The sequence below is a fragment of the Misgurnus anguillicaudatus genome, chromosome 22 (assembly GCF_027580225.2).
Source record: "Misgurnus anguillicaudatus chromosome 22, ASM2758022v2, whole genome shotgun sequence".
Lineage (NCBI taxonomy): Eukaryota > Metazoa > Chordata > Actinopteri > Cypriniformes > Cobitidae > Misgurnus > Misgurnus anguillicaudatus.
Window position 1 is genome coordinate 22,478,219 of NC_073358.2, and position 26,031 is coordinate 22,504,249.

The 26,031-nt window shown below is 38.6% G+C and overlaps 1 protein-coding gene and 1 long non-coding RNA gene across 4 annotated transcripts; one reads left to right on the top strand and one right to left on the bottom strand.

Moving 5' to 3' along the window:
* The first annotated feature begins 917 nt into the window (after window positions 1–917).
* Window positions 918–3,446, top strand: LOC141358858 (uncharacterized). 2 transcript variants are annotated; one of them, XR_012365350.1, is made up of 3 exons: window positions 918–1,773; window positions 2,239–2,945; window positions 3,129–3,446. It is a non-coding gene; the product is annotated as an uncharacterized lncRNA (long non-coding RNA). The 2 variants fall into 2 exon arrangements; XR_012365351.1 differs by having other exon boundaries at window positions 918–2,639; window positions 2,780–2,945; window positions 3,129–3,442.
* Window positions 3,447–13,473: 10,027 nt separating this feature from the next.
* On the bottom strand, window positions 13,474–25,829 carry LOC129431185 (uncharacterized). 2 transcript variants are annotated; one of them, XM_055188949.2, is made up of 17 exons: window positions 25,386–25,829; window positions 24,858–25,141; window positions 24,032–24,104; window positions 23,853–23,927; window positions 23,125–23,520; window positions 22,846–22,947; window positions 22,100–22,332; window positions 20,443–20,621; window positions 20,120–20,213; window positions 19,580–19,927; window positions 19,383–19,500; window positions 19,127–19,218; window positions 15,016–15,133; window positions 14,801–14,905; window positions 14,526–14,696; window positions 14,275–14,439; window positions 13,474–14,165 (listed from the first exon to the last, which is right to left on the bottom strand). In XM_055188949.2, exons 2-17 carry the CDS (start codon window positions 25,125–25,127, stop codon window positions 13,927–13,929), a joined length of 2,778 nt encoding a protein of 925 aa, XP_055044924.2. In that variant the 5' UTR covers window positions 25,128–25,141; window positions 25,386–25,829; the 3' UTR covers window positions 13,474–13,926. The 2 variants fall into 2 exon arrangements, with proteins under 2 accessions (XP_055044924.2, XP_055044923.2); XM_055188948.2 differs by having other exon boundaries at window positions 14,272–14,439.
* Window positions 25,830–26,031: the final 202 nt, after the last annotated feature.

Here is a 26,031-nt window from a genome sequence, read left to right on the forward strand (position 1 = left end):
AGAAACTTATCTTATCTGTTTATGTTGCTTATATATAGTATAAAATGATGACAATATAACATGACAGTAATTTGACATGTTTGATTTAAACTTTGTTTTTATTGGTTCAGAGCAACTACTGCATGCAGCACAACGTGATCTCATGCAAATACGTATCTATTTGTACGTAAAATATGTCTATTGCAAACGTATGCGTGAGACGTTTAAATAGATGCCTATACGTATAATATGCACGTATTAAGGCTTCAAAAACGTAAAATTCCTACGTTTTTTCACATTAATTACGTAAAAATGCTTACGTATAGAGAATGTGAGATGACGTCAGTCTCAGTCGCATGTTGTTACCGCCCCGCTATGCAGGAAGGAAAGTTCTCTGCTGGAGTTACTGTAAGCCCCCTGTTCAATTTTTTGTCTGAACCTTTAAAATCATAATGTACGCTGAAGGAAATAAAAAGTGTTCTCTTCTGGGAAAAGCTGTTATCGCAAAACAGCAGTTTTTGGACAAATGAAAGACTATCGACACGTACGCGAGTTGGCAGCCCAAATTATGGATTACAGACATACCGCCTCTAACGTTAAATTACTGGCATACTCGGACATTATATGATTTCGGTTTTGGACTAAATTGCCTACACACCTTACGAGTTTAAATGCTGCAAATCCCTTTATTCTTATAAACAATTGTGCATTTACTGAGTGCAAGAAGTTGCAACACACGCCAATAAACTGTAAGAGCACCAGTTTTACTTACAAAAGGTGTCAGGGGTGACCATACGTGCCTGGCTAGGATTTCGGGTTCGTCTTCCGGAAATCGTATTTGTCGACCTCAAAAGTCTTAGAGGATTATTAGTATTATTAAAAACAACCGTTACATTTTAATGTAAGAATAAAACTACGATGGTATTTCTTATTTTTTTTAACTGAATGGCGTATGCGGTCAAAAATACGACTTCCGGAAGACGCACCGAAATCCTGGCCAGGACGGGTCCGGGAAGAATGGCACGTAGGTCACCAATTAAACAAAAGCATTCAAAAAGTCATGGGCAATGTGCCTCTGTTGCTAATCATTTTATACCCAATAAAAAACATTTCTGGTGTCTGTGCTTGTCCGTTGTTTTTATTTGAGATGTGTTGAAATAATTCTCCTTATCACGATTTTAACGCTTTGCAAAACAATACAAAAATGATTCTTTCAGGACGCATGACATTAGTGTCACACTCTCGCGTTGTAGCATAATTTTTTAATAATCACTTGTAGTAAAATCATGTTTTTTACAGAACATAAGTATGTTAGACATACATTATTGTCATATGCAATAACACAAGGAATAACATACATTAAAAAAAATAATAAGGGAAGAGAAAGGAAAATAGATAGATAAAAACGGGTAAAATCATGGTTGGTTAAGGGTGTATGTCGCGACCAATCACGTGACGTATTTCAGAGGACGCGTAATAATAAAAAAATGAAATAAAATATAGTAAAAATCTATAAAAAAAATATTATAATTAGCATATGCTTTAATAACTAAAACGAAATAAACTATATATAGTTAGCCTAGACTTATCAAAAGCAATACCATTTGGCATTTGGCTCATATTTCGTTATGGAAGTTTAGTAGAAACATCTGCATGTATTTTGGGGGGGTTGTATAATATTTAACATGCTATGTTATCAGGTACGCATTTTTTTTTTTCGCTTTGCTTGGACCACTTCCGGTCACGCCTTTTGCATCTCCCGCGCACTGTGTGCAAAGAAATATAGCGGTACAGGTAAGCCATCCATCCATCCAACCAACAGTTTCCTTATTTATATTATTTGTTAGCTGATATTGTATTCAAAGTAAAATATAATTTTAGTGTGTGTATAGTTGCATGGTCTTCACGTGTAGTTTCTCGTTTTACGCGAAAAACGTTCAAATTTTATAATGTATTAAAGTGTCTGCGGCATATGCTAATGTTATCCCTTACACTAAGTACTGTACTGTGTAAATGTAAGATATTTAATGCACCAGTTCATATTACACTTGAAAAAGCTCACTTAACCCATTTCCTAATTAACTTAGACCGGCTTTTTTGCTCATTACTATCTTAAAACGGCTTGGACCAGCTTTAACATGTTTAATTTTAACTCTAACACAACACCACACCAGCAACGTTAACCATGAAAATTGTATTGATCTATGCTATTTTGTAGAAGCAAACCTATATAACATTGCATTGAATGATTTTTTACAGGTATTCACTTGCGTGTGTCACAGGATGCCTGGATCAACATTCAAAAAGTGTAAATCATGCAATGTTCACATTTCTGTGGCTTGCAAAACTTGCAAACACTGCGGACAAAAACAAGAAATGAAAAAAGCTATACAAGTAGCCAAACAAAAAATAAATGAGAAATGGGTCAAAAATATGAAAGTAGCAAATAATTTCTGTAAACTTGTAAATTCAGCGAATGTTCTGGTAAGTCATTAATACATTCCAATGTTGAAGTTGCCCTTTATTGTATCTGCATGTGTATATGTGTGTCTATATGTTAGCATGTGTGTTTGGCCTCAGATAAAGCTGAAATGTGAAGTAAGTAACCACTGTTTGTTTTTAAAAGATTCCAGAAATCTTTCCTGTCTTCCACTGATTAAGTATGTTTTAGCAGTAAATTTAATTTAAACTGGCTTATTAATTGTAGTAAACATTTTATTACTATTTAAATAGGTTTATGATTTTACATTTAGTATTTTAATATTAGTGTCCAACTAATGTTTTTCTCTTGTGATTACAGATGCACAAAATGCAGGCTTTGGGAAGATATCCTGTTCTGCTCTTGGGGAAGAGGAATATGTCAGGGTCTTTTACAACTGACGTGATAACTGATAGTTCCTTTTCATCCCCAGAGGAGAAGTTGTCCATTGAAACCATTAAGAATATTTTCTCAAGTCTTCTAAAAGGTAACTGTACTGTTAAAGATATTTTATGTTAGTTCTGACCATACCTTTTAGCGAAACATTTGGAATGGGTCCTTTCTAACAGAGCAGCCTTTCAGGCTATGTCAGTATAAGGCTTTTTTGACTGTAGAAATAGACATTTATTCAGCCATCGATCTGACTGCTTTTGTGCTACTTATTTTACAGTTAAATATTCTGCCCAGGACAGTGAAGTTGAAAGCAGCCAAAGCATGTTCTCCAGTGAGGAAGATTGTGTTGTCAGTGCTGGAGTTAATACCACAGCCTTCCATAAAGAGGATAATCCCAGGGCCAGCATTGACGAAGAGAATGTTGTAACTTTAATCCTTACTCCAGTGGATCTCTCAGAAGAACCCTCTCTCACCTTCCAGCCACCAATTAAAAAGAGAATCCTGGAGAAAACTAAAGGTAATTATGTATAATCTATTTTGTTAATGAATAACAGCTGTCTTTTCTAGATTTACCAAATGTACACAACCATCTAATTAATTATTAAGCATCACATTTTGTAACAGTTACAAAAACCTTTGATGTCATTTGCATTGATACATCTATGTTGTTTCCCACAATAACTCACAAGCTCACTTTACCAGTTTCAGCTATTGCTTCACCTCCAAAATCTACCCGCCTGACAAATCCCCCTTTTCCTAACTTGGAAAATGTCATTGCTCCACCCCCAAAGGTATGTTCTTTTGCATGTAAACTTCACTTTCACCTAAAGTGAATATGCATTTCTATATTACGATTTAAGTTAACTCTTTATTTAGTATGATTTAAATAAATAAGCATATATGTAAAAACTTGATCTATGTTAAACTACTGTTGTTAAAATGTAAAGTTCAGTTCATGCTGTAAAGATCTTACACTCCGTTAACAGTTCGATTGTATGCTCACTTGTTTGAAGCACATTGTTGTACAATTAATATAGCCACAGACACCATTTAATAAAATATAATTCATTGTGTGGTTTACTACAGCCATAAGCACTATGAGCAAATTTAATCCAAAAACTAGTAACAAAAAAATCACAGACAATACCAGACAACTAAACTGAGAAAACACAATGGTGGAAATAAATCAAACAAAGGAAAATAGGAAAACAGCTAAATATACTAGTCAACATTGGAAGTGGATCAAAACCTTTCATAAACGTTGTCTTTAAACCAATTCTCAATCCTGTTCTTGTTTTTGGACAACTTTGATTAATTTTTTTATGCCTTTCAAATGTTGACTAGTGTAGAATGAATTATCAATAAGGATGGCATGTAAAATAGGAATATAACCAACAGAAACATAAACAGAATGACTGTAACAATTTGATATTGTTATTATAATCTCATGTAGACCTTAACCACATTCAAAGTGCTGTACCTTTCATGTGATTTAAAAACCACACATTATGCACATTATACATGTTGTTTTACAATATAGAGTAGGGGTGGTGAATGTTGGTACTGGAGAGCTGCAGTCCTGCAGAGTTTAACTCCAATCCTGATTAAACCTTACCTGCTTGTAGCTTTATAGTGATCCATTAGTGAACAGCCTGTTCAGGTGTGTTTGATTAGAGTTGGAGCTAAACTATGCATGACGGCGGCACTCCAGGACTGATGTTCACCACCCCTGAAATTTTTTAGATTGACTCTAGTCCTTGGTTCTCACTGCTCTCCACATTTTGTATGTCTGTCTTTTCCTACACACCCAGTGGAGTTCATGAAGCTTTGAATCAGGTGTGTTAAATAAGGAAAACATGCAAAATGTGGACAACAGTGGGTCCTGAATTGAGAATTACTGGTCCAAAAGCAAATTTTATTTTAGAAGGACATCATACTTAGGTATTCTTGAAAGTAAGGATTTTGTTTTAGCATGTTTAACAAATTGGGCATAAAAAATATAATGTTTATTGTTATTTTGACCTTTTAACATTTATTTTTATTTTACAAGATGCCTGCTCAAGGAACAAGTGCCTGTGATCCAGTCACATACATTACCCATTTCACAGCAGAAGACTCTAGTGCTGATGTACACACTTCTTCTGCAGCAGCCAATGTCCCTCATCTGCCTGTCACAAAATCACTTAAAAGTAACACTTATACTACCAACTCTCTATCTGTCCATTCATAATCCTCTTATCCATACATTCTCCCTTCCATTATTCCATACATCCTCCCTAGACCTGTCTATCTTTTTTTGTCCTTTCCTCATCCAGTGTGCAAGTTTTTGTCTATCTAATCTGTCACTTTACACTTTCTTTAGGTCCAAAAGACAACAGTGCTGATGTACACACTTTTTCTGCAGCTGCCAATGTCCCTCATCTGCCTGTCACAAAATCACTTAAAGGTAAGACTTATACTGCCAACTCTCTATATGTCCATCCATACATTCATACATCCTCTCATCCATACATTCTCCCTTCCATTATTCCATACATCCTCCCTAGACCTGTCTATCTTTTTTGTCCTTTCCTCATCCAGTCTGCCAGTTTTTGTCTATCTAATCTGTCACTTTACACTTTCTTTAGGTCCAAAAGACAACAGTGCTGATGTACACACTTTTTCTGCAGCTGCCAATGTCCCTCATCTGCCTGTCACAAAATCACTTAAAGGTAAGACTTATACTGCCAACTCTCTATATGTCCATCCATACATTCATACATCCTCTCATCCATACATTCTCCCTTCCATTATTCCATACATCCTCCCTAGACCTGTCTATCTTTTTTGTCTTTTCCTCATCCAGTCTGCCAGTTTTTGTCTATCTAATCTGTCACTTTACACTTTCTTTAGGTCCAAAAGACAACAGTGCTGATGTACACACTTTTTCTGCAGCTGCCAATGTCCCTCATCTGCCTGTCACAAAATCACTTAAAGGTAAGACTTATACTGCCAACTCTCTATATGTCCATCCATACATTCATACATCCTCTCATCCATACATTCTCCCTTCCATTATTCCATACATCCTCCCTAGACCTGTCTATCTTTTTTGTCTTTTCCTCATCCAGTCTGCCAGTTTTTGTCTATCTAATCTGTCACTTTACACTTTCTTTAGGTCCAAAAGACAACAGTGCTGATGTACACACTTTTTCTGCAGCTGCCAATGTCCCTCATCTGCCTGTCACAAAATCACTTAAAGGTAAGACTTATACTGCCAACTCTCTATATGTCCATCCATACATTCATACATCCTCTCATCCATACATTCTCCCTTCCATTATTCCATACATCCTCCCTAGACCTGTCTATCTTTTTTGTCTTTTCCTCATCCAGTCTGCCAGTTTTTGTCTATCTAATCTGTCACTTTACACTTTCTTTAGGTCCAAAAGACAACAGTGCTGATGTACACACTTTTTCTGCAGCTGCCAATGTCCCTCATCTGCCTGTCACAAAATCACTTAAAAGTAAGACTTATACTGCCAACTCTCTATATGTCCATCCATACATTCATACATCCTCTCATCCATACATTCTCCCTTCCATTATTCCATACATCCTCCCTAGACCTGTCTATCTTTTTTGTCCTTTCCTCATCCAGTCTGCCAGTTTTTGTCTATCTAATCTGTCACTTTACACTTTCTTTAGGTCCAAAAGACAACAGTGCTGATGTACACACTTTTTCTGCAGCTGCCAATGTCCCTCATCTGCCTGTCACAAAATCACTTAAAGGTAAGACTTATACTGCCAACTCTCTATATGTCCATCCATACATTCATACATCCTCTCATCCATACATTCTCCCTTCCATTATTCCATACATCCTCCCTAGACCTGTCTATCTTTTTTGTCCTTTCCTCATCCAGTCTGCCAGTTTTTGTCTATCTAATCTGTCACTTTACACTTTCTTTAGGTCCAAAAGACAACAGTGCTGATGTACACACTTTTTCTGCAGCTGCCAATGTCCCTCATCTGCCTGTCACAAAATCACTTAAAAGTAAGACTTATACTGCCAACTCTCTATATGTCCATCCATACATTCATACATCCTCTCATCCATACATTCTCCCTTCCATTATTCCATACATCCTCCCTAGACCTGTCTATCTTTTTTGTCCTTTCCTCATCCAGTCTGCCAGTTTTTGTCTATCTAATCTGTCACTTTACACTTTCTTTAGGTCCAAAAGACAACAGTGCTGATGTACACACTTTTTCTGCAGCTGCCAATGTCCCTCATCTGCCTGTCACAAAATCACTTAAAGGTAAGACTTATACTGCCAACTCTCTATATGTCCATCCATACATTCATACATCCTCTCATCCATACATTCTCCCTTCCATTATTCCATACATCCTCCCTAGACCTGTCTATCTTTTTTGTCTTTTCCTCATCCAGTCTGCCAGTTTTTGTCTATCTAATCTGTCACTTTACACTTTCTTTAGGTCCAAAAGACAACAGTGCTGATGTACACACTTTTTCTGCAGCTGCCAATGTCCCTCATCTGCCTGTCACAAAATCACTAAAAGGTAAGACTTATACTGCCAACTCTCTATATGTCCATCCATACATTCATACATCCTCTCATCCATACATTCTCCCTTCCATTATTCCATACATCCTCCCTAGACCTGTCTATCTTTTTTGTCCTTTCCTCATCCAGTCTGCCAGTTTTTGTCTATCTAATCTGTCATTTTACACTTTCTTTAGGTCCAAAAGACAACAGTGCTGATGTACACACTTTTTCTGCAGCTGCCAATGTCCCTCATCTGCCTGTCTCACAAACTAACAAATTTCGGTACAAGATTAAAGGTAATTCCCTGAATGTAATTTTTGCTTGCTTATAACAATATTTAAAGGTATAGCTGGAGATTCCCGAATTATTTAAAATAACCGCCCCTCCATGTTTTTTAAAAAATGCACACGCAACACTCTCCCTCCTCCCGAGAGGAAACGGCTGTTAAACGCGTGCACAAGACAGAGAGAGAGAGAGAGAGAGAGCATGCAGGAGCTCAGTTCTTCTCTTCGTTGCTGTCGGCATGTTTACAGTGTCTGTGCGGTTCGTGACTTGTGCCAGGGCTAGCATCGCTAATCATAGCTTACATGAACTTTTACTAGTAGTGATTTTAAATGGATTTCTCCAAATAGCATGACAAAATTTACCTTTTCAGTAGAAACTTCGCGTGGGAAGCCCAACCTGTCCTTTTAGCTCACGCCAGCGTGTGAAATAGTCTCCCATCAACACTCTGGTCTTGTTTCTTTCTTTATAGTCCTTTCTCTTCTTGTCATACAATTCGTAGACACTTTTTCTCTTGTGACCCTCAGACATATTGAAAAAAAAAAACACAGTGAGAACGCGAGCTTCAATGAATGGTTGAAACCGTAGCACAACACACATACACGTGAAAGTGCGCATGTGCAGAAAGCGAACGTAGAGGCGAGCACGTACGACAGTTATACGTCAACATATAATCAGAATGATTGACATCTGGGATGACCAATAACAGTGGTGATCCACCCGGAAAACAGAAATCTTCCGCTATACCTTTAACACATTCATGTTTACTGAATCTATAGACACATCAAAGAATCTATGAACACATCAGGCAAAAAGAATGTGGTGTTCAAAATGAAAAACATTTTGTTGTAACCAATTAAAATAGTTTTTGGCCATATACACTGAACTTTTATATGATTGTCTTGGTCTTTTCAGCTATTTATAAAAAAATAAGAGATGTGACGTGTGAATTTTATTGTGGACTTGCTGGCATCATATCAGCATTTAAAAGCCAACACATACTAGCTTTAGTAGCTATCATCCTATGTTAGTACCAACATGCAAATTAGGCCTTATGCTGGTAAACAGGAGTGTTAGATTTTTTTTAGTAGGAAAATAGATCCAATGTCATCATTCTGCATCTACACTGTATATGCCTTTTATTTTCTATCCTACATCCGGCATTGTGTTGTTTAAAGCCTCAGTCCTTCTCAAATAATAAGATGATTGTTTATGCTCTCTTCCTATTAGACTGTCCCGTGCATTTACTTAAAGAACACTTTCCATTTGTAAAAACCCTGGGAACAAGAATAGCAAAAAATGTAAGTAACATTGAGTTTTTATTTGGCTTGAAATTAAATTTCTGTGCAGGATCATAGAGCTTTGTGGTAAAATTTCTTTGTTAAATAAAATAGTTAAAATGTCGAAAATTAAACTTACTATTTGCTTATTTTCAGGGGAATAAAGAAACAAAGGTTCGGTGGCAGCCTTGCTCTGGCTGGTATGTACTTTTTATTAGTTTGTAAATATAAAATATTATTATAAATGTAATATAAATAATAAACATAAATATTGTTACAGTTTTAAAAGTTTGTGTAATTTTTATTCTCTCTGTCTACTAATATTTTGCTACTCAAATGCTACAGTTTTACTTACATCTTATTTTTTTTTTTATAAATTTCAGTTAGGGTGAATTTTTTTTTAACTTTTTTATATTTATATTTTACATTTATATTGTTTTTCAGTGGAGTAAAGTGGAAGGACACATGGGAGCCTTATGAACTTTTTCATTCGGATGAATAAAGTAATGTTTTTTTTTTTTTTTTTAAAAGCTTACTGCACTAAACCCTTATGTATATTAACCATTAATATTTTATACTGTTTTATGTATTTCTATACAGATATTTGAAAACATTTAACTATGTTGATTGATCTGTGTATCTATTGGCCATGTACACTTAAAGGAATAGTCTACTCATTTTCAATATTAAAATATGTTAGTACTCGCCTGAAAAGTACGCTCCCCTTCTCCCTCTCATAATGGGAGAGGGAGGTTGTTACTGCGCCTAGTCGAAGTACTCCCAAAAGTGCTATTACGCCATAAAATATAGTTCCTCTTTTAAATCCGCTTAGAAAAGCGCTACGTTTTATTTTGTACCACCAAACTTGCTCGTATAACTACTCGTCTTAAATAGGAAAAACGTTGATGTGTTTGGTCACTTCTAACTTTATCTCTAAATGGTACCATTGAATGAATGGGGCTAAGCTAAATGCTATCGAAGTGTTGCAGCGTGCTCCAGCGCTTACGTACACGCACACAGATAATAGTGGGATGTATTAACAATTCTTAGTTAAGGTAATAACATATTTTAATATTGAAAATGAGTAGACTATTCCTTTAAGTTTATCTTGACTGCTCCCTCTTATAGTATTTGTTAATTTGTCCCCCCGCTCTGTTCTCTGTTACCCTTTGTTTTTCTATGTTTCTCCTTTTGTCCTCTATCTGTTTTCCTCCTCTGTGGTTCCCTGCAGGAGTCCTGACCCTTGACGTTTTGCCAGCCCTGTATTGCCTGAGTCCTCTCAAACACTGACAAAGGAATATACATTGAGGAGCGTTTTGATGATCTTTTGTTGTTTAATAAACATTAATCTGCACAGTGCATGAGTCCTTGCCTCATCTTTACCCAACTCTAATGCATATTTATCAAAGAACTGGGCTAGTTAAAAATAAGTATATATGTAGTCTATAAGTTTATATATGTTATACACAGACGGGGTATATACAACATATTGTATATTGTGATTATAACTATAGTTATAAAATTGATAATTATATGTTTCCTTTTACATATTATTTTATATTTACAATATTGCAATCAATAGTTATTATTAAATGTACTATTTTACTATTGTTTTTATAAAAGTACCTCATAAATTGTGAATAACAAATAACATTAACAGCATGATTATTTCGTAGTGCTACTGTACAATCAGTAACATTTGTACAATGTACATAGTTAAGAAAAAAGTTTTTTTTGTGGTAATTAGACAAAAACTGTAGTCTTTTGCAGACATTCTGTAACATTCACCTTCTGTATTTCTTTATCATCATCAGAATTCAAATCATTATCAAATTTAATTCAATTGTAATTTAATGTCAGTTCTTACGAGCACTTGAAGATTCGGGTTTAAAAAAGTAGTGTGGTTGGGGCTAGGGATATCTCCATATATGAGCATTTTAGTATATGCATAATTTTACCACTGGAACGCCCACAACAGAGGATGTGTATCATATAGACCATAAGGGCATTTAAGATGGTACATTTCTCTGATACAAATGTCAAAAACTCTAAACAGTTTGTACAAATAACAGCATACAATGGTTTACCTGTCAAAGCCTGTAACTATTCGTAATCCTTAGTCCAAGTATTTATGTCAAGAAACATCTCTGTTCTTACAGAAACGGAAAGTAACACTGTTCCAACAGGACATTTGGTCCTTGAATCTGGGTAAACATTGATACCTACATAAAGTGAAGGGATGTGTGACATGCTTGTCAAGTATGCAACACACACCTGAAATGTGACTCCTGCATTTAACCCATCACAGTGAGTAGTGAACAGATGCACTGCAATTACTGAACACACACCCGGAGCAGTGGGCACCCGAGGAGCAAAAAAGGTGCCTTGCTCAAGGCCACCACAGTAGCCACCTGCCAGCCCTGAGATTCAAACCAGCAACTCTCATGTGGGTTACAAGCCCAACTCTAATCACTAGGCTATGACTGCCCGTGCACATGTATCAATTGCACACATGTCTCCAAATGTCTTTTAAAAAGCCTGTACAGTGCACAAAGATCTACTTTTTTACAAAGTCAGTGTTACAGTCTCTGGGTCCAAATATGCAATGGAGATGGAGAAACATCATAACCTTTATGGCTGGCCACAGCTCCAGGGGTGGCTTGAAGTGTGTGTGTGTGTGTGTGTGTGTATGTGTATACCTGGTAATTATCATGTTGTGGGGACCAATTGTTCCCACAAAGATAGGAATATCAGTATTTTTGTGACCTTGTGAGGACATTTTAATGTCCCCATGAGGAAACAAGCTTATAAATCAAACAAAATAATGTTTCTTGAAAATGTGAAGTAGGAGAAGTGTTTCTGTGATATGGGTTAGGGAATGGGGTAGGTAAGGGGAATAGAATATACAGTTTGTATGGTATAAAATGCATTACATCTATGGAATATCCCCACAAAACATGGAAACCAGAATGTGTGTCTGTGTGTGTGTACCTGGTATTTATCACGTTGTGGGGACCGATTGTCCCTACTCTGATAGCACACATACATCTCGAAATATGACATATTGAACACGTCTGCAAGTCATTTTTGATTTAGAATGTATGTAAAGCAGCTCTTTCTAAGACCTTTATAAGATGTGTTTACACACCAGATGTATTCCAGATCTCCAGATCTTTACCGGACATCTTAGTGATGTACCTGTGCTATCTACAAAGATAGGAATGCCAGTATTTTTTTGACCTTGAGGGGAAATTTTGAGGTCCCCATGAGGAAACAAGCATAAAAAAGAATGATGTTTCTTGAAAATCTATAGCAGAAAGTTTTCTGTGATGGTTGGAGTTAGGGAGTAGAATATACAGTTTGTACAGTATAAAAACCATTAGGCTATGTCTATGGAATTCCCCCACAAAACATGGAAACACCAAAATGTGTGTGTGTGTGTGTGTGTGTGTGTGTAACTACTTTGCATTTAATCCATCCAGTTAATTGCTGTACACAGAGGACACAAATTGGTTACCATACTTGTCCTTAACATGTCACCTTCATGTCAATTTTTGACCGAGATTTTTGACAATGCAAGTGGTGAGCACTGTGTCTAATGGGGTTGCTTTACAAAGACTTTCACTGAGGCTAAGGTTAGAAATCAGCTGTATTATTTCATGTGTGAAAATGATTCCCCCTAACCATGCTTGTTTAAGTTATACACACCATTGTTTAGGATAAATGGTATGTGTTTTCGGCGTGCTGTCCGAAGAGGGGCTCCGAGCTTGATTTTTGACCCAAACGCGGAGCACGCACGCCCTAAGAAAAGGCCTCCGAGCTCTGTATTTTGCCCAAACCCTGAGCGCTCAAGCCCCTATGAGAGGACTTCGAGGTCGATATTCGGCCCGAACCCAAAGCACTCCCCTCATTATTCTGGTTAACCAGGCGAGTGTTAGGAAACAGTTGGTGGAGGGATGCTGAAAACTATCAAGGAAACGGGGAAGGGTCGACTGTGGCCGTTTCCAAATCCGAAGGCTGAACCCTCCGGAGGTCGCATTTGTTGGCTTTTACGTCTTATTTTAGAATATTAACAAATTATAAAGTTTACTGTTATTCTTAATTAATCGTAAAATGTTGAAATATGCTTGTACTCAGAAATGTCATATATGAAATACAAGAATATAACACAAAGTGTAACAATAACGTTACTTCCAAGTCATCTGAACGAAAGAGAAGAGAGAAAAAAGAAGGGAGAAACCCAAAACAAGTATGCTACTAATTACGGTAGCCTACATGAAAGATCTAAAAAAAAAATACATTGCGAATGCAATAGTTAAATTAAACCAGGCTTGATGACGTATGCAGCCTGCATATGCGAACTCCGGCTGCGTATCCATTCTTGCTCGTCAGTTGAAACATGATGATTTAGATTTATTTGAACGTGTTCATCCCAAACTTTGTTATTAAAACTATAAGCACTGTAAAGATGACCTATTAATGTATTTGCTCATCAAAAATTAAATCCTTGTTTGTAATTTATTTATTAATGTCACAAAGAAATGAACATTGTATATAGTAATGTATGTCTCCCACTACATTATTTATATGAATTTACAATTTAAAGCGATTTTCTTAAAGAATACAACAAGTAACAACAAGTAAATATAATTACTTTTTATTTATCATTGTTTAGATTTTGAAATAATCTTCTGTTGCGCAATCTTCTGTTGCGCCCCCAATCCCAGCAATCCACTATAGTACATGTCTGTAAAAATGCGCAGGATATATGTCTGTAAAAGTAAATCCCATCAGAAAAACCCAAATTAACATTTTAATCCATCCCTTAAACAGTTAATATTTCATCTCCCATTTTATAAGGCAAGCACACATGCAAACAGAGGGAAAAAAAGACAGATGGAGAAAGAGGAGTAATAGATAAAGTGAAAGAAAAAAAAACTGCAACGTATTTAGTAAATAACTACAACAGACATGTATCGTCTTCATCAGAGCTCAGATCAGTGCTTGAATAAAGGGCTTCTGAGTCTTCTGGCCAGCTGGGATATTCACATTCTTCAACAGTAATATGTTGGTTTATGGTGTCTATTGCCTGATAACTTGTTTTTACAATGTCCTGGTGAGCTCTTAACTGATGTAATTTTCTCTTCAAGACACATTGAAGTCCTTGAATCCCATCATCTGGAAGATTCCAGGGGTTAACTGTAAAACAAACACAAATGAAAATAAGGGTTAATTTCATGTGGCATCAGGCAAATATGAATACATGGTTACATAGATGAATACATAACAGATTATAAATACATACCACCTGAAATGATGGTATCAAGCAAACTGTTCAGTTTGTGTTCCTGACTTCTTAGATTCAGCCAATGCTGCTTTGCCTCTTGAACAAGAACAGTCTGTTCTTCTTCTAGGCGTTGAATCAGCATTACCTTGTCAAATACTTTTTTCTTTGTCAAGAGATTGACATCATCTACATAATACAGGTATGACACGTAAATGAGATTAAGACAGTGACTGAAAATTTCAATGTAAATATCCATGTTATGCATAACTGACCTTGCTCTGTTAGTTGCCAGGGGAAAACGAAGTCATTTTGAAGGACTTCTTCAGCGGACGCTACCTTAAGGGCGGGGTCAACAAGGGCATTGTGCTGTTCAATGGCAAAAGCCAGCTTCTTTTTCTCCTCATTGAGTTTTCTCCTTATTTTATTCCGTCCCTTGTTTGTGGCTGAAACATAATGAATTAAAATTGGAATTTTTTTAGTAACAGCAGCAGCAGTAATAATGCAGAAGACAACAAACAAGTAGTTCTTTACTAAATATTTAACATACCAGTGTGTCTATAAAGACGATGCTGCCGTTGTTTAATGCACAAAGATAATTCTTCTATTGTGTTCCTTTTTGTCTGAATTGCAGCATCACTGTCTCCTACAGTTGCTGTAAAAAGTGTCAAAAATTGCAATCAATGGAAAAAAATAGCATTTTCAAGTTGTAGCACACTTGTTTTGCAAATGTAAATGAAAAGACATGTTATAGCTTTTACTTACTAGTGTGAGCCCACTCCTGAACATCTGTGACCCACTGATGGAGTACACCATCATCTACAGCCAGTTCATTTTTCATGTCTTGTAGGCTTTCGGTCTCTTTCTTTAGATTCTGCTGAGTCTAAAACATACAACCAATAAACCAGTGATATGGTTAGTTACAATGGCAAAAGTATGTGATTAGTTTGTGTGAGCGAATTTGTGCTAGCGAGGCTAGCGAGTGAGCGAGCGAGTTTGTGCTAGCGAGTGAGCGAGCGAGTTTGTGCTAGCGAGTGAGCGAGCGAGTTTGTGCTAGCGAGCAAGTTTGTGCTAGCGAGCGAGTTTGTGCTAGCGAGTGAGCTAGCGAGTTTGTGCTAGCGAGTGAGCGAGCGAGTTTGTGTTAGCGAGTGAGCGAGCGAGTTTGTGCTAGCGAGTGAGCGAGCGAGTTTGTGAGCGAGCGAGCGAGTTTGTGTGAGTGAGCAAGCGAGTTTGTGTGAGCGAGTTTGTGTGAGTGAGCATGTGAGCGAGTTTGTGAGAGTGAGCAAGCGAGTTTGTGCGAGTGAGTTTGTGTGAGTGAGTGAGCGAGCGAGTTTGTGTGAGTGAGCAAGCGAGCGAGTTTGTGTGAGTGAGCGAGCGAGTTTGTGCGAGTGAGCGAGCGAGTTTGTGTGAGCGAGTTTGTGTGAGTGAGCATGTGAGCGAGTTTGTGAGAGTGAGCAAGCGAGTTTGTGCGAGTGAGTTTGTGTGAGTGAGTGAGCGAGCGAGTTTGTGTGAGCGAGTTTGTGTGAGTGAGCATGTGAGCGAGTTTGTGAGAGTGAGCAAGCGAGTTTGTGCGAGTGAGTTTGTGTGAGTGAGTGAGCGAGCGAGTTTGTGTGAGTGAGCAAGCGAGCGAGTTTGTGCGAGTGAGCGAGCGAGTTTGTGCGAGTGAGTTTGTGTGAGTGAGCGAGCGAGTGAGTTTGTGTGAGTGAGCGAGCGAGCGAGTTTGTGTGAGTGAGTTTGTGTGAGTGAGCGAGTGAGTGAGTTTGTGTGAACGAGCGAGTTTGTGCGAGTGAGTTTGTGTGAGTGAGCGAGCGAGTGAGTTTGTGTGAGCGAGCGAGCGAGTTTGTGTGAGTGAGTAAGCGAGCGAGCGAGTGAGTTTGTGTGAGCGTGAGCGAGCGGGTGTGAGCGAGTTTGTGTGAGTGAGCAAGCGAGCCAGTTTGTGAGAGTGAGCGAGCGAGCAAGCGAGTTTGTGTGAGCGAGCGAGCGAGTTTGTGTGAGTGAGCGAGTGAGTTTGTGCGAGTGAGTTTGTGTGAGTGAGCGAGTGAGTTTGTGCAAGTGAGTTTGTGTGAGTGAGCGAGTGAGTTTGTGCAAGTGAGTTTGTGTGAGTGAGCGAGTTTGTGAGAGTGAGCAAGCGAGTTTGTGCGAGTGAGTTTGTGTGAGTGAGTGAGCGAGCGAGTTTGTGTGAGTGAGCAAGCAAGCGAGTTTGTGTGAGTGAGCGAGCGAGTTTGTGCAAGTGAGCGAGCGAGTTTGTGCGAGTGAGTTTGTGTGAGTGAGCGAGCGAGTGAGTTTGTGTGAGTGAGCGAGCGAGTGAGTTTGTGTGAGTGAGCGAGCGAGTGAGTTTGTGTGAGTGAGCGAGTGAGTTTGTGCAAGTGAGTTTGTGTGAGTGAGCGTGTGAGCGAGTTTGTGAGAGTGAGCAAGCGAGTTTGTGCGAGTGAGTTTGTGTGAGTGAGTGAGTGAGCGAGCGAGTTTGTGTGAGTGAGCAAGCAAGCGAGTTTGTGTGAGTGAGCGAGTGAGTTTGTGCAAGTGAGCGAGCGAGTTTGTGCGAGTGAGTTTGTGTGAGTGAGCGAGCGAGTGAGTTTGTGTGAGTGAGCGAGCGAGTGAGTTTGTGTGAGTGAGCGAGCGAGTGAGTTTGTGTGAGTGAGCGAGCGAGTGAGTTTGTGTGAGTGAGCGAGTGAGTTTGTGCAAGTGAGTTTGTGTGAGTGAGCGTGTGAGCGAGTTTGTGAGAGTGAGCAAGCGAGTTTGTGCGAGTGAGTTTGTGTGAGTGAGTGAGTGAGTGAGCGAGCGAGTTTGTGTGAGTGAGCAAGCGAGCGAGTTTGTGTGAGTGAGCGAGCGAGTTTGTGCGAGTGAGCGAGCGAGTTTGTGCGAGTGAGTTTGTGTGAGTGAGCGAGCGAGCGAGTTTGTGTGAGTGAGTTTGTGTGAGTGAGCGAGTGAGTGAGTTTGTGTGAGCGAGCGAGTTTGTGCGAGTGAGTTTGTGTGAGCGAGCGAGTTTGTGCGAGTGAGTTTGTGTGAGTGAGCGAGCGAGTGAGTTTGTGTGAGTGAGCGAGCGAGTGAGTTTGTGTGAGTGAGCGAGCGAGTGAGTTTGTGTGAGTGAGCGAGCGAGTGAGTTTGTGTGAGTGAGCGAGCGAGTGAGTTTGTGTGAGTGAGCGAGCGAGTGAGTTTGTGTGAGTGAGCGAGTGAGTTTGTGCAAGTGAGTTTGTGTGAGTGAGCGAGTGAGTTTGTGCAAGTGAGTTTGTGTGAGTGAGCGAGTGAGTTTGTGCAAGTGAGTTTGTGTGAGTGAGCGAGTGAGTTTGTGCAAGTGAGTTTGTGTGAGTGAGCGAGCGAGTGAGTTTGTGTGAGTGAGCGAGCGAGTGAGTTTGTGTGAGTGAGCGAGTGAGTTTGTGCAAGTGAGTTTGTGTGAGTGAGCGTGTGAGCGAGTTTGTGAGAGTGAGCAAGCGAGTTTGTGCGAGTGAGTTTGTGTGAGTGAGTGAGTGAGCGAGCGAGTGTGTGTGAGTGAGCAAGCGAGCGAGTTAGAGTGAGTGAGCGAGAGAGATAGTGCGAGTGAGCGAGCGAGTTTGTGCGAGTGAGTTTGTGTGAGTGAGCGAGCGAGTGAGTTTGTGTGAGTGAGCGAGCGAGCGAGTTTGTGTGAGTGAGTTTGTGTGAGTGAGCGAGTGAGTGAGTTTGTGTGAGCGAGCGAGTTTGTGCGAGAGAGTGTGTCTGAGTGAGCGAGAGAGTGAGTTTGTGTGAGTGAGCGAGCGAGTGAGTTTGTGTGAGTGAGCGAGCGAGTGAGTTTGTGTGAGTGAGCGAGCGAGTGAGTTTGTGTGAGTGAGCGAGCGAGTGAGTTTGTGTGAGTGAGCGAGCGAGTGAGTTTGTGTGAGTGAGCGAGTGAGTTTGTGCAAGTGAGTTTGTGTGAGTGAGCGAGTGAGTTTGTGCAAGTGAGTTTGTGTGAGTGAGCGAGTGAGTTTGTGCAAGTGAGTTTGTCTGAGTGAGCGTGTGAGCGAGTTTGTGCGAGTGAGCGAGCGAGTGAGTTTGTGTGAGTGAGCGAGCGAGTGAGTTTGTGTGAGTGAGCGAGCGAGTGAGTTTGTGTGAGTGAGCGAGCGAGTGAGTTTGTGTAAGTGAGCGAGCGAGTGAGTTTGTGTGAGTGAGCGAGCGAGTGAGTTTGTGTGAGTGAGCGAGTGAGTTTGTGCAAGTGAGTTTGTGTGAGTGAGCGAGTGAGTTTGTGCAAGTGAGTTTGTGTGAGTGAGCGTGTGAGCGAGTTTGTGAGAGTGAGCAAGCGAGTTTGTGCGAGTGAGTTTGTGTGAGTGAGCGAGCGAGTTTGTGTGAGTGAGCAAGCGAGCGAGTTTGTGTGAGTGAGCAAGCGAGTTTGTGCGAGTGAGCGAGCGAGTTTGTGCGAGTGAGTTTGTGTGAGTGAGCGAGCGAGTGAGTTTGTGTGAGTGAGCGAGCGAGCGAGTTTGTGTGAGTGAGTTTGTGTGAGTGAGCGAGTGAGTGAGTTTGTGTGAGCGAGTGAGTTTGTGTGAGTGAGCGAGCGAGTGTGAGCGAGTTTGTGTGAGTGAGCGAGCGAGTTTTTGCGAGTGAGTTTGTGTGAGTGAGCGAGTTTGTGTGAGTGAGCGAGCGAGCGAGCGAGCGAGTTTGTGTGAGTGAGCGAGCGAGCGAGCGAGCGAGTTGGTGTGAGCGAGCGAGCGAGTTTGTATGAGCGAGCGATAATGAGAGAGGAGGGAGAGAGAGAGAGATAGATAGATAGATAGATAGACAGATAGATAGAGAGGGTGAAGATGAGATGACATTTTGTAAGAAATGCCTGAAAATAAACTAATTAAAACACTTTAGTAATTCAAACACTTTTAAAAGCCTGATGCTTTAACATTTAACAGAAATAAGAAAGATTAATCTAAATAAAGATTGCCTTTTGGTATCGTGTGCAAATAGTTTGGCACATATTTTGAGTCTTCATTTTGTTCCACCCCATACACTGCAATGTGAGCAAATCTGTGCGACCTGTCAAAACAAATGAACAGAACACACACACACACACACACACACACACACACACACACACACAAAAAAATTCTCACCTTACTTTTGGGAAGTGTTACCTAATAACTTTTCTAACTGATTTAAATTTAGAAATGTTGAGGCCAAAATTACATAAACATACTAACCTGCTTTAGACATGAACTTTGTGCTTATACCAATTCTTGATAAAAAGCTATTTGTTTGTTCTACTTCTTCCCCCATGGTATATGCAGCACCCGTTTGAAAGCTACCACTCCATTTGATCTACAAAGTAAGGAAAAGTTTAATTTATGCAGGCTTTATCTGAATATACAATAGAAAATAGCCAAATATGAACACATACCTCACATTTTATGCCATGTACTTTTGCATGCATAACTGAAAGGAATGGTTTCATATTTAGTAGATGTCTCAGTTCTGGGCAGGCCTGGCAAACTTTTATCAAGTATGGCCAGTATTTGCACATAATGTCAGCACAAAAGAAAGTTGCATTTTCTGTGCAGAGTTCTTTCTGCAAGTACAAAGGATATGCATGGATTTCTCCTCTGAACATATTGAGTGCCCTCAAAAGAACACCATGCCTACAGACAGCAACTTCAACTCCCTCCTCATCCAATTTACTGCTGGTCTTTCTGGAAAACTCTTTCGCAGCTGCAAACTCCGCAGCTCCACAAACACCTTTGCCTCCCACCTACATGTAATACAAATAATAAAGAATGAAAAAGGCATTTGGAATAGCTTATAAATTAGGCCTATGTGTTTTATATTTCTCTCATTGTACACATGATTGTGTATTTAAAATAAACTGTGAACTTTTCACAAACAAATCATAAATCATAATATCTACTTTCAAGCAATCTGATAAGCAGTCTAGGAAACTTACATGTTGCACTTTTTTGCGGATATATTGAACAAAAGAGGATACATCCTCATCCTTGCAAAGAAACAACCCTTCGAAGTAGCCCGAGTCCTCTGAACTAATAAAAAAAGAGAGGGTTGGATTTCAGATACAATTTCTAAATGACAATAAAAACAAAAGCTTTATAAACAATTTCAAGGTAATACAAATAACTAAAAATTTTAAAAATTAAAAGACAGAAGACTCAATGTATAAAACATTTCTGCTTTCCCAGAAAGGGCTTCACAAACAAACAAAAAAATAAGTCAGCCAATAATGACAACAACAACAACAACAAAAACACTTACTTCCCAGCCTTTTTGAAACGATGAAGTTTTCTGTTGCCATCCACAGCAACTGCCAGCATTAGTGGGGTACAAGCAGGGCACATGAAATGTTGTTCACCACAGATCTTGTCAACCTCATAACGGCAGATGGACCACTCGAAATAACTCTTCAAAAACGCATCACCACATAAAGTGCCGATCTGGTTAAAAAAACAGAGAAATGTTACTTTAGTTTTATGCTTGTTTATGGTAAGTCCAAGTCGACTCTGATCCACATCTACAATTCTCCATAAATTAAAGTGATATTTCAGCCAGATATCAAAATGACCCAATGATTTACTCACCCTCAAGCAATCCGAGATACATATGTCCATCATTTTCAGACTTTTCATTTGGAGATACTTTAGATTCAAATATTCAAGATTCAAAGATTTATTTAGCCATTTCAACAATACAGTTGAGAGGAATTTGTCTTGGTATGCTCACATTAACAACAATGCAACAATACACTAACAGTAAAACACATCCCACACATATATTCCCCCTTCCAATAACATGAAATACACAGACATGAACATATATTACACATAAAGTCCATAAAGTGCTTGATGCAGATACCCATAAAGCATAAGGATTAAGATTAAGGAAGATAAGGGTGAGTGATTTAGTAAATGTCCTTGCTTTTTCAAGCTTAAATTCAAACTTATTAAGCCCCTGGAGTGTGGAGCCGTGTGAATTACTTCTCTTTTTTAGGGTTTAAAGTCACAATTTGTTCCCTGATACCCATTTTCTACCATTATAAGCTTGGAAGAGCAAGGAAACTTATTGAAATAACTCCAAATGTGCTCGTCTGAAAGAAGATGGACATATGCATCTGGGATTGCTTGAAAGCGAGTAAATTATGGGGTCATTTTGATATTTGGTAGAAATATCCCTTTAACCAAAACATTAAAACAGTCATAATAATATTATCATGGACCTTGTTGTTCAACCAAAATAGCACAACGCCCATTCAACAAAGCTGTTCTGTTTCCAATTTTACAAAACGGTTATGATAGCTGTCACGGCGCATTCACACGAGGCGTCAGCGTTAACGCTTAACGGAAGGCTTGTCTGAAGCGTGGCCAACAGCCAATCACAGTGGCCGCTACACATGCTCCGTTCTTCCATAAACGTAATTGGCTGGCTCTGCCTAGGTTATTTGCATAAGGCGATTTGATTGGCTGACGCATGCGTTGCCGCTTGAAAAGTTGAGAAATGTTCAACTTCTGCCGCGAGCAACAGCACTGACGCGGCGCCGACGGATCCACAATTCAGTTCGGCAACGCATGACGTCACCCATTAAAAGTGAATGGGAAGCGTTAACGCTGACGCCCCGTGTGAATGCGCTGTCAGACTGGTTCAAATTCACAAAGTCTGTTATTCTGTCATTAAGGTATTTTTCCTCACAGAACAGCTTGGCAGAATTATTTTTGGTCACCATTCTGGGTAATTGATATAGGGACAGTTTCCCAGACAGGGTTTAGATGAAGACACAACTAGGCCTAAGTAATATTGGGAGATTTAGATACTTTTTACAAACATACCCAACAAAAAACATTACTAGTGTGAGCTAGAGCTACAAAATAATAGGCAGGTTCTTTTATATGGCTGATCAGTATATGAGAAAAGTACTCACTCTGCCATAGTGCACTGTCTTCATGTCAAGCATTCTTATGAATGCTAAACGGGACAATCCTGGAGCAGCCATTTTCAAGTCTTCGAAGGACATGAAGACTTCCTCATCATAAATGGTACAGAAGTTTACAGTTGCAGGCCAGTAGCCACTCTTCTGCATTTCTAGCACACCTGGTATCCATGTTTCTCTGCATTGCTCACAGCGAAGATGGGGCAATGACAGTTCATAGCGACCTACAAAATACTTGTTAGTAAATTAAATGCAATAACAAAGTATAATGACAGACTACAAATAATTTCCCAAAATGTACACAACTGCATGACACAGTCAAACCTTCAACCTTCAACTGCAGATGTGTTTGTGTCATATTATTATAACTTGTCCAGAGTAATCACAATGAGCAAGGTTAAACAGGCAGGGGTTAGCTTTTTATATGCAGCATTGCAACTTTACACAGAATTGAAACCAGAGAGTTTATAGACACATTTAAATACATAAAGCACATATTCTCATTTTGCCAACAACATATCCTGTTTTGCCTTCTATCGACAAAGATATTCTAAACAAACAAAACAAGTGCTGGTATTATAGATACTATAGCCTCAGAAATGTGCTTGTGAAGCAAATAAAAATGTTGGACAACACAAATACACAAAATACCGCTGTACACATGGAGAAGCTTAATAAAGTAAAACAATTAACTGGTGAATTGCACCATAGCCATTCATTATGTGCTGAACACTCACCCTTCATGTTGATTACAGTAATAGACCTCCCTATTCCAACACTGTACTTTTCTTCTCCACAACTGCAGATGGAATTCGGTAGTGCTATTGGTAATAGACGATCTACAATGAAGAAAAATAAATAAATAAAAATAAAGTGTCAATTTATAATTCACAAGTTCAATATAAACAAACTTAAGTTAAAATGGGGGTCTGACAATAACTTGTAGTTAAGTGACTATCCCAAGACATTATTATGTCTACTATAAATATAACTATTATTATTAAAGGAAACTGTACCTTCATGATGATGAAAGTATTGCCCATCAGAGTCCTGCTTCACCACAATGGTGGGAGGTACAGCCTTGTGGAACCCGAAAATCATGGTGGTTCTGTTGTGGAACACTTGTGTACGATGTATTGCAGTGTCACAGTCAATGCAGGTATACTGCTTAGGCAAACAGTCTTTGCACTTGACAACTGCCACATTCTTCTTGCACTCCAAACACAGCTGTTCCTTAATATGCTCTGTTGCAAGCCTGTTGCTGATTAAAGATGGTCTAGCCTCCCTCCATCTCTCAGAAGAAGCTGCTGTCCTTGCACCCCAATGCAGAGATGTTGAATGTGGAGTTCCCTCAAAGTGGAGGTTAGAACTAGCAGCTGACAGAAGCTCTTGCAACTCACCTACAAGAGAATCTGTCACACCCCAGAAAAAAAATTATGCAAAACAGTTCCTTGTCTAATGATGCAGTGTGGTTCTTTAATTTACCTTACTAGAATTAATTGCTTTTTATTACAATGTCAAGCACAATTATTCTAAGTTAAAAAAATAATTGTGAAGTTTAAGAAAAGCATTTGTGGGCACTATTTTATAGCAGTATCATAACTCATATCATATGGAGCTTTTGCCTCTTATTGTAGCATATTTATGGTTTAAATCATATGCAAGAATTTACAGGAAATAATCATGAATTTACTAAAAACAACACATTTTTTAAAAAGTAACAATCTAATAAGTTATAACTAACCATGATCTGGAGCCTGGTCTGGAGCCTGGTCTAGATTACATTCTGCTGGCTTTGGATATGGCCTTGATTTGACTCCTGGATCGGATTATGCATGTAGCAGTTATTAAAAACATCTTTATTATTTCAAAATGAATGCTTTACAACACAAATGACTTTTCTTTAGATCAACAATACCTTACCATGTGTAGTAGAAGGCTTTGCTTTTTGTGGACATTTGACTTTGAAGCTGGACTGGATCCTTTTTTTCTTTGCCTATGAATTTTGAACAGTACATTATAAAGGGTTTCAGCAGCAGCAACAACATAAACAAGTGGCTTTTGTGGCCAGTATGATAAGCAAACACAGGAAGTTACCCGTGGTTACACATCTGAATCAAAGTGAACTTACGGTCTGTATTTATTTATGGGTCTGGCAAGTGGCTAAACTGATCTCTAAAACAAATACCTTGTAGAAAATATTTTTTTTTACTAAAGATGAGGGGGAGACGGTGAGCATGGATCACAGCTGTGCCAAGAGGTTTGGCAGCCAGGCAAGAATTCAAGGACCTGTAGCTAACATTGTATACATTAATTTTACACAGTAACAATAGCTCAGTTTAATAGTTCATATGCCTTAGATAGAATATAAAAACAAAAGTTATTTACTTGTCATTTATTTCCCTTGTTTTCAGAAATAAAATACTGTAAAAGGACTTTTGTTATTGATTCTATGTGGAAGTTTACCAGAAGATGCGTTCAGTCCAAAAAAAGCCATTTGTTTATGTTGTTGCTGCTGAAACAGTCTATATGCTTGTATCATTAAGACTCAACATTCTGTTGCAAAAACGTGACACTTTATTTTGCACATCAGGATTAATATCATTACAACTGCCGCAATCTTAAAAATAATATAATAGAAAATGTATGAATAAATTATATTTGTTCCACCAATCTCACATACTTTTCTTAAATGTTTCAGTAAAATAATGACTGCTTAAAAGTTTGGATATTCAAGAAAAATACTGACCTTTGGGCCATTTTGGTTTGGCCGTCCAAACAGTTCTACGGATTCAGTTAGAGCACGATTTAGATCATTTACAGAACTTTCACTGTTAAGGTTCTGAATTATAGTTTGCCCTTGTTTGACATTGTGATCCAGGTCCATGTCCAGTTTTGCAGTTTGGCCTTTTTTAACGACGGCACCCAACTGTGTGCGGTCGCATATCTTTCCAAGGGTTGCAGCAACAGCGCGCCCTTTTCTGAGAATTTCTGTTAATTCACTTTCGTTATGCGCCATTATCTTAGTTTGATCTGAGAATACAGAGACACAACAAATAAGTCAAATAAGTATGAATTTATATTAGATTGATCATATTAAACACTAATCATTGATGTAATGATCGCCTGTTGAAACCTAGTATCACTTCAGTCGATGCACTTTTTCGATTAACTTACCAGTCAAGTTATTATCTGACAAAAACCAACAACTGGCTAAGAATAGATTTCATAAAATAGAGCAGACATATAAATTAAAAATGTAAATAAATTTCCTCACCTGGAGAAGAGATGTCAACACCGTCGCAGAAATTCTGAATCTGTTGTAACCCTGAAATGAGTCCGGTCGGGAACGCGGTCTGCTCTAGTTTCGTCCGATCATTATTTTAAATAAAAAAGGAATTACATAGTATAGTGTATAATGATGTGTAGCAAGTAAGCATTAACGTGCCAAAGTGTTTTAATGTGAGTATTAAATCTAATGCGCATTAAAAGCGCTTCATAAAAAGCGGCTCCATAAGCAAATGTTACTGGATAACTGACTGGTCAGAACACGTTTAATCTGTACGTATTTTAGGATATTTTACGTACATTTAGATACGTATCGATCCTGCAATTACGTCCAGATAATACGTAAAGGCACTATAAATACGTAAAAGCACATACGTATATGACTGTTTTAGTTTACGTGTAAATATGTACGTTTTGTGTGTGAGATCAGGCTGTGCAGCAGTAATGTTTAAAAAAAAGGATTTTATCAGATTAAAATGTAAATATTTCTGTTGGGGTTGCACATCCTAAATACAAATAAAATTATACTGAGGCTGTCACACCGCCTTTAAAGCTGAACTTATTTATTTGTGTGTGTATAGAAGTCAATATGAAGGCCTTTGACAGACATGTCTTGTAAAGCGAAATACAATAGC